Source organism: Pomacea canaliculata, linkage group LG13 (genome assembly GCF_003073045.1).
Source record: "Pomacea canaliculata isolate SZHN2017 linkage group LG13, ASM307304v1, whole genome shotgun sequence".
Lineage (NCBI taxonomy): Eukaryota > Metazoa > Mollusca > Gastropoda > Architaenioglossa > Ampullariidae > Pomacea > Pomacea canaliculata.
The window spans coordinates 5,606,582-5,619,573 of NC_037602.1; the positions used below are offsets into that span (position 1 = coordinate 5,606,582).

The 12,992-nt window shown below is 35.0% G+C and overlaps 1 protein-coding gene across 2 annotated transcripts; it reads left to right on the forward strand.

Moving 5' to 3' along the window:
* The first annotated feature begins 3,265 nt into the window (after positions 1-3,265).
* On the forward strand, positions 3,266-12,907 carry LOC112554629. 2 transcript variants are annotated; one of them, XM_025222537.1, is made up of 13 exons: positions 3,266-3,587; positions 4,193-4,367; positions 4,706-5,277; positions 6,590-6,728; positions 7,150-7,377; positions 7,970-8,085; positions 8,496-8,613; positions 8,955-9,118; positions 9,480-9,639; positions 10,343-10,542; positions 10,773-10,896; positions 11,909-11,974; positions 12,312-12,907. In XM_025222537.1, the coding sequence occupies exons 2-11, from the start codon at positions 4,229-4,231 to the stop codon at positions 10,866-10,868; spliced, it is 1,932 nt and encodes a 643-aa protein (XP_025078322.1). In that variant the 5' UTR covers positions 3,266-3,587; positions 4,193-4,228; the 3' UTR covers positions 10,869-10,896; positions 11,909-11,974; positions 12,312-12,907. The 2 variants fall into 2 exon arrangements, with proteins under 2 accessions (XP_025078322.1, XP_025078324.1); XM_025222539.1 differs by having other exon boundaries at positions 3,266-3,578.
* Positions 12,908-12,992: the final 85 nt, after the last annotated feature.

Consider the following 12,992-nt stretch of genomic DNA (forward strand, 5'->3'; position numbering starts at 1 on the left):
ATTCATTCCTCAGTGATCCAAAGCAGTACACTTTGAGATTTTAAGCAGACGACAGCAGTATGCTATTCCCAGCGCTAGCGAAGGAGGTAGGGGTGGGTCACTGTGGACACTGGAGCATCGAGGACAGGGAGCCCCTCCCTAGATGCAGTTATTCAGCAAATGTTTTGCCTATTTCTTATAGACGATTATTATATTTTTGCACTCTAAAATTTGGAGACAGCTCACGCGCGGCGACAGGCAAAGCACGAACTTCTATAACTACACCGTTAAAGCCAATTCGGCGGCGTTTTCGCAGGCATTTGTGGCAGTATATGACACCAGGTTCGTCGCAGCGTTCCACCTGTAGCTTTCCTCGCCTCATTTGATCCAAGCTGTACAACCTCCCACTGGTGACCAGGTGATGCTGTCGAAACCATTTGACTGCCTAGGCTTTAAATTCCTTGCTTACTGTCCGGGCACCGTGTATGGTAGGGTTAATGACCCGTATCAGTCATCAGAACTAATCAAGCACATGTCTCCCGGCACTGGAGTCCGAACTCTTGCAGGGAGGTCTGTTCTTGAAGTTAAATTGCATCAATAAAAAAATACATTGTGTACCTATATAATGAATTGTACAAGTACAAAATTCATTTTGTAGCTAGAGAGAGAAAATAAAGAAAATTCATCTCGGCGTCCCATAGAGTAGCTATTCTTAAATCCCTTATTTTAAACTAGCTATTTTATTTGTGGATATTACTTCCAAATCCCTCAGAACAGGATATTGATCTACAGCAATGATGTTACAAATTTGTTTGGGATAGAAACCTGACCAAATAAATAGGTAAACTGCGCAAAGGAGGCCTAAGTATACCTAATATAGAACAATATTAAAAGCACTTAAAATCTCTTGAGTGAGGAGATTAAATACAGTTAACACTAATGGAAAAATATTGTCTTAGGACTGGTTACCCTAAAGTTATTGATATTAATAAAAATGGCCCAAACAGTGTAGTAATACATACTGTGCATAAAAATAAGTTCTGGAAAGATCTGCTTATAGCTTATAAAAACTTCTACTGATCCTTCAAAAGAACTGCTGGCATAACCAATACACTTTAATGACAGAATTAAACTTAGCACCATCACTCATTACAATTGATGTGCCTCATCCTGCATAATGCTCAGGGTTATTTTGTTTAATTGAGAAGTACTGTAAAAAGCTAGGTGAAAGTAACTTAAGATTGGTATGATTTGCATATCAAATAATTTGGTAAACACATCTAAGTAATGATTGCCTATTCTATATAATGTGCTAAAACTGCAAACTACTGCTTTCTTGGCCTTAGCAGTTAAATCTTTTGATGCATGGTAAACACTTAACCTAGTAAATAAAGACCTATAGTTATTTATCATTGTTTAACCCATTCATCTGTACACTTCCATAGATCCACCTCATTTGTAGCTAAAAATCTCCCTTTTCTAACAGCAACAATGTGACTTTTATTTAAATTAACATTTAGGCTAAGTGCTAAAAATTAATGCTTTATGTCGGATATTTCATTGATGTTGTAGTCCTATTACAGTTTCTGATATCAATATAATATCGCCTGCAAATAAGAGAAGAAATATTTTTATGAAATCATGTGCAAAACTGCCCCATTTTTTCCATCATTTATAATTTAAGCCACTTCATTAAAAAAAAATCAAGAAAAATATAGTGCTACATGAATCACCTTGTTTAACCCCTTGTACAATCAATATATAATCTGTATAAGAGCCTCCACATCTTATATGGACTCTGAGCTGTTTTTCATTTATTCTTGATATGTGACAATTTAAATCTACTGCATGCAGAACAGGATTATCAGGGATTGACAGAAGTAAAACACTTTCTTTATAACATACTTTGCAGTTATTTTGAGCCAATGGATGTGTGTGTGTGTGTGTGCCCACATGCATATGCCCATGAAAGTGCAGTTAATTAGACCTTGTGGTTTTTTAATTAACTAGATTTATTTAACTGGCCGGTAAACACAACTAAAATATTGATGACAGTGTTAAAATTTAAGCACGGATTTAAACCATTAGACATATGTTATCCATTCCCTTTCCTGCAGGACATTTTCATAAATAATATGCAATAACACCTCAGTGGTCATACATAAATTCTGTGGGTTCTTAGCTACAATTCTGATTTCTCACTGATAAAGAAGCCATTATGATAATTGAAATCAATATTATAAACAGATAAGTAAATTTTTTTCTCGAACAGACGAAAATCTTTCATACCACCTCAAACATAATATGGGCTCGCGACATGGCAGAGACGGTAATTAAATAACTACCCGAGTACCGACGAATCTCCAACTAAAGAACAAATAAATACCAGTCCAGACCAGTCTTTTGTGCCAGGGAAGGTTTAAAATAAATATAGCATGACTATAAATTAATGGATTTAAATAGCACATTTTCAACTCTTTTTTTTTTTTAAAGCGGCTTTCACAATTGACAATGGTGTGGGTTATAGTGCACTACTGTCGTATGACGTGCTTCAAACTAAATGACTTCCTGATCCGCATATTAAGTCTCTGCATCTAATAATAAGAATAAAGTCAAAATGCACGTTCACAATCAAATTGACAAAATCACATTTATTTGAAATTGTAAAATACATTCTCTGCATGCGTATTGGCAAGCGGTTACTTTTGTTTAGTAAATGATGGTTAAACTTATTCGCATGGTTCTGCTTAGAATAGGCAGCTGAGCTTGCCCGTCTATATTGTTCTTATAACGTAAGGCAGTGGTTCTCAAAGTGTGGTCCGTGGACCACTAGTGTATAAGTCAGGTGGTCCGCGGCTGACAGTCGTCATATGTCAGCAAAGTGATGTTTAAAGTGATGCATTCCTCGCATTAACATTTTAATTACAAAGAACGAAGTAGGTAGTTTTATGTCAACTTATTACTATATTACTTTTACAAAAGTTACATTTAGTTTTGAATTAAAATGAAACAAATGCGGCAATTTAAATTTGAAATTCATAGTACAGACTGATTTTTAGGCCTTGGTGGTCCGCCATATTTTTTACTTAAGTAAAGTGGTCCGCGGTCCGAAAAACTTTGAGAACCACTGACGTAAGGCTCTTTTGGTAATATTTGAGGTTAATAGGTACTTGTTTCATCGGTGATAGATTCGTCTTTTGGGTTTGGGACGAACTGTGACCGTGTCTGGAGGGGGAAAATAGGAAAACAGAGGAGATTTCGATATAAGGGAAGCTACTCTCGAACTACAGTTGCATGGTCACCAACACAAACAAATGTTGTTGCGACTACCTTAGAAAAAGACCGTACTCTCACATTTCATATTTACGTAACATATTAAAAATATTTTAGAGATTGTCTGTATTAATACTATATCTCTGAAATATAATACCCTACAATATATCATATTTAATTTTCAATAAAACTAACAGAAGAAAGAAAAATTACCTTGATACCTAGGTTTAGCAGGAAAAGACCAGAAGGCCAGGAAAACTGATACCTTGAATTTCTCAGACATATTATAGACAACATTTACGCATTTTCAAGTTCCTTCACAACAGGTTGGAGAGGTTATTTTTTTCGGTTGTGGCTGCCAATAATGATAACTGTAACCGTAATTATAGTAGATGTGCACTCCTACACGTATGTATCATATATAGACCTTGCACTTTCGATACACAGTTAGAATTCTTTTATTTCGGAAACGCTTAATAATTTTGTTATGAATTCTAACAATTCATCTTCAAAATTTTATTTTTTGAACCATAATATTCATTCTACTGTATATGCATATAAATATATAGCTCATTAGTGTGGCCCAGTACAGCATTATCATTTTGCTCAAGCGATATGTTTTTACAATACCACCAATATGTAATTTTTTGTTATCTGAAGTATAAATTATATGAATATAAATTTTCCTAAACCGTTGAATTATTAAAGTACTTTCCTTCCTTGTAAATTTATGCCCAAAAAGTCCCATATTTATATCCAAGATCAATTAATTTCTTCCATAACAGTTCAGCAACCAAAATGTTACATAATGACATGAATTTACGGCTTTTTGTAGTCACCATTAATAAGCCCATTATTTAATTAAATATTTGAGACAACGATGCAGTATTCTGATGAAAAAAAGATAGCATTCTAAGATTCACATTGTTAATTAACATAGACTTCAAGAACATCAAGATATGTGGAGTTTCAAGTTATGGGATGTGGAACAAGCAAAGCCCTTATTGAACAACTGCCAGTTCCATCTCATAAAGGGACTTTAGACAAAAGCAATCCAGCAGCTATCATGTCCAGGTTGACTAGAGCTGAGTCTTATACTAGTCTCTATGATGCAGGTGAGATCAGGTAGACAGACAAAACAACAACAGTGTTGATATCTGCATTTGTATATACTTCCTTCAGTATTTTACTTCCAGGAAGTGGTAACAGTATTAAACATAAAAATAAAAATATATTGACCTTGCCTACAAGGAGTGGAAGATCTTAAAAAGCTAAGAATGTGGAAAGTGAGGTGAAAAAAATTATGGTGGTGGTGGTGGTTGTGATAGTGGCAGGCAGAAGGGGCTGGCTTTTATGGAGGCAGTGGGTGGTGATAAAGACAACAAAGATAATAGCAAAATAATGTGAAAACTATACACATACTTTTTTTAATTGTTGCTTATTATCTTTACAGGGGCTAAATTTATTCCAGGAAAGAAAGAGAGAGTCAATATGCTTGAAGAAAAAATACAGACAGCAGCATCTTTGATGTCTTTTGATGCTGAAGAAGCATTAAGTATTGTGAAAAAGCACCCAGATCTTCAGGGACAGTTCACAAACATCATAGAGCTCATGAGTCTCTTTCAGTCCAAGATGTATGCAATGTACGTTGCAAAGCTGAGAAGTCAGGATAATGAGCATGATAGAAAAGTAATTTCAGATTTTTTGGCACTGACAGGTGGTGCAGCAGCAACTGTAGTGATATATGTTGATGCAATGGAAAAGCTAGGAGTCAGTTACATTTCCAGAGAACTTCTGCAATCTTATTGGAATCCAGATGATGAACTAAATGAGGATGAAGATGAAGACAGAAATAGCAATACAACCACTTCAAATGAAAAAATAAAGGCATTTGAAGTTATCTGTGGGTTACGACATTACTGGGTTGATGCCAGTGATGCCAGCGAGCATTTTTGCATGAGCCTTATGGAGAGTGGTCTCCTGCAGTTCTTAGTGGAAGATGTAAAACATCTAAATAAAGATGAGGTACTTATGATTTCCTTTATTTGAATGTGTTTCACTCATTCAGGGACTTTGTTGTTTTGTTCAAAATACCGTACACTAATTATAGCATCTTCCTGATGGTCATAGACTGAATTATGCTCAAGACAACCCAAAACAACAACACCTGTATCCAGTGGACCTTCATCAAACAGCTAGAAGACCTAGAGTTTACAGATGCCATTAGTTTCCTATCTCATCAGCAACAACATGCACAAACCAAACTGTACAAGCTAACAGAGGAACCAGAGAAGACTGGCTTAAAGGTCAACAGAAAGAAGACGAAGTGATGAGAATCAACAACAATCAAGCAGAGAACATCCAGGAAACAGACTGCTTCATGTATCTAGTGTATCTGAGGATGTCAACAAAGACGGTGGAGCAGACAATGACATCAAAAGCTGCATCAACAAGGCCAGGCATGTTTTCAACAGCCTGTGCCCCATCTGGTAACTCCCAAGCATTATCCTTCCACAGTTAGACCCACATCTTCAACACCAATGTGAATGCAGTCCTACTGTATGATTCTGAAACCTGGAGAGCGACAAACACCATCAACAACAAGCTCCAGACCTTTACCAACCGATGCCTAGGCCATATTCTGGAAATGAAGATGGCCTGAAAAGATCTCCAACAGCAGCCTGTGGAAAAGAACCAACCAGAATGCCACTAGCCAAGACATCAGAAAGCGCAAATGGGGCTGGATAGGACACACTACTCCTAGAGACACACTAGAGAGTTGAGAGACCAAAGCAGACTTGGAAAAGAACAGTAAAAAGCGAGGCAAAGGACATCGGAACCATATGGGCCCAACTGAGGAGGGGGGCTGCCCAAAACCGGGTCCACTGGCGAGGTGTTGTTGTGGCCCTATGGTCCTTGAAGAGTAACAAGGACTAAACTAAACTAAACTAATTATAGCACCACAAAGCATTTGTTTTATAAAGGAGGCTTAAGGATCACACATTAACAGTTAATATTTCACTGCAGTCAAAGCAAATAAGAATGATACTTTTGTTTCAAATTTGCTATATTTTGTTTCTTAGTTGCCAAAGAAATAATTCATTTATGAAACATTTTCAAGAGAATATATTCTTTCACTTATTTTAAATTTTAAAGTAAACCTTTTATTGGACCACTAGTTCATTTGATATTCTCCCAAATCTATCAAGCATATGGTTCTTCTTGAAGATATTCTATTTATATTACATCTTATTAACTTATAATACTTTTGTAATTATGCTTAATATATAAGTTTTTGGATCATAATATTGTGTTCCTTTTTCTTCATTTTGGTTAGGAAGATAAAATAGAAGCATCTATCTATGACACATCAGTCACCATAATTCATAACAGTGCCAGACACAAACAACTACAGCAAAGATTCCGTGACAGTGCTGTGGTTCAGCTTCTTACACCATTTCTTTCTAAGAAGAGGGGTAAGTTTTAAGACTCTTACAGTTAAAAATAAAGGATTTTAGTCAGAATCTTTGCAGGATAAAAGTACTGAGAAATAGCATCATTTCAGGTGAATCAGATAAAGGTGTTTGTAATGATAGTTTAATAGCTATACGGTGATCTTTAAAAACAAATCTAGATCTTTTTTCCATTACAATTTTATATCTACTCATTTATTTGTCTATTTATGTACTATTTCATATTGGTCTATATCTGTGGTCAAGTTGCCATGTCCAAAAACTGTTTGCCTACTGTCTCTCTTTTGTTCTGTGTCATTATATGTCTTTCACTTTCAATCTTCTCTGTTGTTAAGTCTCTAGCTCTCTCTCTTTCTCTATATACCTCCTCTCTCTCTAACATGGCATATAATACAAGTTTGTTTTTTTTAAATCTATAAAACAGACATAAAACTTTTGACACTGTTGACGCTGTCATACATCATTAACGAAAATGAAAATGAGCTCCTCCTGGCTGATGGCTCTGACTTTGAGTTTCTACTGAGTATGGTGGAAGAAGCTTGGGAGGAGGAGGATCATCGTACATTTGAGGGTTATTCCTTGTGGGAGCTGCTCAAGGGACTGAGCAACCTTGCTCAAAATGATGTCAACAAAAAACTTCTTATGAGGAAAGGTGAAGTCATCATTTGTCTCAATTTTCAGATTAATCAGCAGATTTCTGTTATCTTGAAGAGCAACTAGATCACAGCCTACAGTTAACAAAAAAAATTTTTTTTTTCTTTCGGTCAACAAAATTAAAGACATCGCATCTGTTTTACAGGCCTTGTAGGAAAAGCAGTTGGTTTTTCTAATTTTGATATTTTGACTTCCTTGTACAGTTATTAGATGCTTCTGATCGACATGATTTTAAAGAAGACATTAAAAGTCAGTCCACTTGTATTAGTATGTCTTGTGCAAATTTGAGGTATAATCAGTATTTAATCAGTATTTAATTAGAATCAGTAAGACTTGCACCTATTCATTAACACTACATGTTATGGGGGAAACAATCAAAAAGCACATTTTAGAAATACAGACACATTGTCATCAGTAGCACACATGTATACATGTAAATATATTTAAACATATTTATATATGTAGATGTTTATTTCATTATTTATGATTATTCATTATTTTATGTATTTTTATAAGTATATGCATGCATGTATGATATGTACATGAAACTTTTATAAAAGTATATATAACAAAATTGTTTGTTTTTTTAGGTGTTCTAGATCATCTGAAGCCAATCTTAAAGAATGGAGAAACCTTAGAAAAAGAGGAAGCATTAAAGATAGTTTGGGAACTCTCATTTGATAAAGACAACAGACAAGAAATTCAGGTGTCATCAATTTTTCTGGTTCTATCAGTATGACAGCAATATGATGATACAAATTAAAACATGATTGCATGATGACACACAAATCAAACAATTTTTGCATAGCTGCCAGCATGCATGCATGGACACAGAGAAAGTATTACAATACACATGCATGCAAACACACACACACAAAGAGAGTGATGTCTGTATGCATTTACAAGTTTTCTAAGGTTCATTTAATGCTTGGTACTTTGTTCAGATTGATCATTTATAAAAACAGAAAAGTAATATTTTCGCAAAATATAATAATCAATTTTCTATAAAAGGTTGAAAATATTTCTCAAAAAGAACTATGTCATGAATTTAAGACCAAATATTTGACAAATGTGCTAATAAATAAATATCACATAAATTTTCCATGTGACTTCCAGGGGGACTCAGAAATCATGCAGCTTTTGGAGAAACTAAAAACCTCTTCAACATCTGGAACTGCAGAATGTGCACTTGGAGCATTATGGGTGCTTGCAATGGACAAGAAGGTGTCGAAAGGTCAGCAATTAGTTTTCCCAGCCATTTTTTAAGGGTATAGAGTAAGTTGATTCTTGCAGTTTTTCCCCTTTGTACTGATTTGTAGATTTATACATTAAATGCTTAGACCATTTCATAAATTATGATGCAGGATAGAAGGAGTCAAAGTAGAAGACAATTAAACTGTGACAATGCAAAATAGACAGGAGTGAAAATACAATACAGTATATATGAAAATAACTTCTTTTATTGTTCTTGAGAAACAATAATTATCTGAGCAGTGTTTTGTTATGGTTTTTGATCAGTTGAAATATTGCATAATTATTTTACCATCATATTTTTTTGCTTATTCTGAATTTAAGAATCAATGCAGAATATCCCTTTTCCCCCACCACCACCACCACCACCTCAAACCACTTCTGGAGCGCTTCCTTCTCCTCCTTCAATTTCACTTGCCCAACCACAAGCCTCCTCAGTCCATATCATGATCAGCTATCAGTGGGGCAACCAATCAACTTTGCTACAGGTATGAAAAGCTGCATCGCTTAGTTGTTTTGAAATATTATGTAGTCAGAAGCACTTGTTTCCCATATCTCAAAAATATGTTTGTCGTAATATATCATTATTTCTGAATTATCAAATCATTAAAAAAGTAATTTGCAAATTTAAATAGTCAAAATCAGCTTTGAACTTTAGATGTTTAATGAGTGGAATAGTATTATTTTTCATTACCTTTACCAAAAGAGTGTTGTTTTAGTTTGATATAATTAACTTGTTTGTATGTATCACAAAATTTCATCATACCTAATGCAGCAAATAAGAAAATAACTCTTTAAAGATAAGCAGCAAATAAACTTTAAAATATTCAATCCAAACATGCCTTACAGATACGAGAAATGCTGCGCCAAAGAGAATATCAAGTATGGATGGATGTTGATAACATGAAAGGTTCAACCCTAGAAGCTATGGCAGATGCTATTGAAAAAGCTGCTGTTGTACTCATATGCATGTCACAGCGTTATAAAGAGAGTACAAACTGCAGAACAGGTAAACTATTTCCACTGAATAACTTTCACATAATGCCTCTGTATGTTGTGTGTTGCATTTTGCCATTGATGAATCAAATAAATACAGATAAGAGGAATTATGCTAGTGTAGCACTTTAATTAGTAGTGAACTAAGTATTTCTTTGTTTTTGTAGAGGGTATAGGGGTCAAACAGCTCCCATGCTTGCCCCTTTCTCATTCCTGCTTCGATATTTTTGTTATTTGTTATGAATGCATATTAGAAAAAGAAGACCTGGGTCAGATATGAAAATCACTGAAGAAGTGGATGTTCTAATTATTAATGTTTTTTGTAAATAAAACATTTCTTTGTGTCTGCTTTTTACATCTTAGATTATTATTATTTAGATGTGTTCGTTAGTTATAAGTTATCTATCATTATCATTTAATCTCAGTTATATTTGATATTATTGAGATTTTTAAGCATCTTCCAAGACAATTTCATTGCTGCTCAAGCCAATTTCATCAGCAGTTGTATGTATAACTAAGATGTGCAAAAAATTGTACTGCTGTACAGTGCAAACAAAGATATTATAAATTATTAAGTTCAAAAAACTTAAAACTAGTTCATTGGAGTTTTACTTCATTATTATGTTCTAAGCTTTTGAGCTTCTGCCATGTTTCTCAAATTTCATATGCCTGTGTTCGAGAAATAGCACTGTTTTGGACCTTTCAAATGATTGCAGAAGCTGAGTATGCTTTTGAACTGGGAAAACCTATCATTCCTTTGCTTATGGAGGGTGGCTACAAACCTGATGGTTGGCTAGGCATTATCAAAGGTTCCAAGCTATTCTTTGACTTCAGTGGCAAGTACCCACTAGCAAGAAAGTTTGAGGAGCTTGTTCGTGAACTTGGAGATAAAGGGAAAGCACCCACAGCACCAGATGCAAGTTTCATTAATTCTAATTAGCATAAATTTATAAAAATCAAAAACTTATTATCCTTATTTGCATGCATTTTGTTGTCTAAGTGCAAACACATGCAGTGTGTTGTTTAAAACCTTCTGCAGATGAAAATGATATGATAATGATTTTGTCTGTTTATTAACTCTCTGTCGATTTATTACATGGATTAAAAGTATTTTACTGCTTTACATATTTTATTTTCAAAACCCAGGAGGTAGATTCCCAGATTGTTGCAGTCAAACATTCTCAAGTTTTTGCTGGTGCCCCTTCAAAAGATGTCGCTACTTGTCACAAAATGATGTTTTGAACTGGCTTAAGAAAAACCATCTGGAAGGGTAAGAGGAAAATGTGAAACATTTTGACACAACTTTGTAGTGATTATTATATCCTTTGCTTTCAGTGTTTATAGCAAAACACTTCCCCATGTGGGCACAATCTATGCCCAGCACAGTCTCTGCAGGGCATGCAAGATTGGAGATGATGCATCCCACCCACTGGCGTGTTCTTTCTCATGCCCTAGGGGGCAGGTATAGAAATGTCCAGGACAGACATTCCCAATTGAGAAACAGTTTCTTTGCTGAAGAAATAGCCTTCCTGGGCTCCACCATAGCTCATATCAGAACAAATAATAGTTGAATATGTCCAATTGCAGCCGTGGGGGTCATTTCAGTGCAAGTGGACGAGTAAGCATCGATGTGTGCCTACTCACATAAGTATTTTGGTATTTATGGCAATTCTGAAATGTGTGGGTAATGCTAATTCAAAGTGGGCAGTGTATGTGTATGTGAAAGAAAGGAGTGAGGAAGAGATAGCAAGTGAGAAAGAGAGAGAATGTGTATATGTACATGCATATATATGTGGAGGAAATTTCAGGGAGTATATAAACAACAGTGTGAGGCATAGCATCTGCAAGTATGGGTGCAAGTGTGATTGGTATGTCAAATAAGTGGCAACCGTCATCAAGTCAAATACCTAGTGTACTGTCACTTGGCAAGTAAATGAATTCTTTTATATCTTGTAAAGGATGTTCATTCGAATCTCTCACAAAGATTCATGTTCAGATGAATTTATAAACTGTAAATTAGTAAAATAACTATACTCCCCTCCTGCAAGGAGTATTACATTTTGGGGTCTAAACTTTATTGAAAAACTTTGCGTGCATTACAAATACATCCTCTTTTTAATGACTAATGGCTAATTTTATGAGAATATTTCAATATTGAAAAAAACAGTTTACTACTCTAAACAATTCTGTCTTTTAGTAATACTGGACCTGGTCATGCACCTGGTAGATCTGTAAAAACTATTCAGATGTTACAGTGAAAATGTGTGTCCATTGTGTTCTAGGCTAGGAAAAGGTCTACAAAATCTCAGTGGAGCAAACCTCAAATTCCTTTACAAGCTCAGCCGAGAGTGAGTTGCAAAGATCAGAAAGCTTGTGTTTGCTGTGTTATAATTACATGCATGCACACACACAGATTACTTATATCATGGATTGATTTCATACTGCTTTGACATCTGTTTGACACTTTATTATTAATTAAGAGATAATCCAGGAGGTAGATGTCCAGATTAAAGCTGTTGAGCACAGTCCTCAGGCTTTTAGTCTTAGGATTGTATTTCTGTGTTTACTTGGGCTCCATCAACCCAAGTCTAGTTGGGTTGTTTGATAACTAAGGGTTTTTAACTGATTTTATCAATGCTGTCATAAATATTCAATACATTTGATGTTTTTATGTTTGTGATACAGGCTCCAGAGTTCTTCTTTAACTACCTCAAGGACGAACTTGGCCTAAAACAACTCAATGACTTGATGTTTTTTAGTAATGCCCTTGAAAAATTGAGCTGACATTCTGCACAGTGTATTCTAGAACAATGAACCTACAATATCTTCTTGTTCCTAATCACCCCCAGTGGAGCATAGGGCCACAACTACACCAGTCTTCAGGCCCGTTTCTGTGCGTCCTTTTCCAGTTGAGACCATGTCATGCCAGCTGCCTCCGCCTTGCTGTGGACCGACTCTTTAAGTTTCCATCCATTCTTTGGCAATGACTTGGCAGGACAAAGGTGTAAATTGCTAAATTCTTGCTTTGATTTTGACTTTTGTCTTTTATAGACTTAGAGATACAGCTGTAAATATTCTCTTTACCAGTTTAAAACATTAAAAATTATGAAAAGATATCACAGATATTTTTTCTACTACAATTGCATCAAATTCTAACAATGCAACAATGTATTTAATTGCAATAAGCTAATTAAGATTATCACCTGTGTAGTGCAATGTGACTCATGTCGTGAGTATTTCACTTTCTTGATTAATTATTAAATGTATTATTTTCGGTTCAATGGGTGTACTACTCTTTATTTGTCAATTGTAATGTTTGTTTATTTTGATTCATTTTGATTATGATAAGTGCGTTTGTTTGCATAC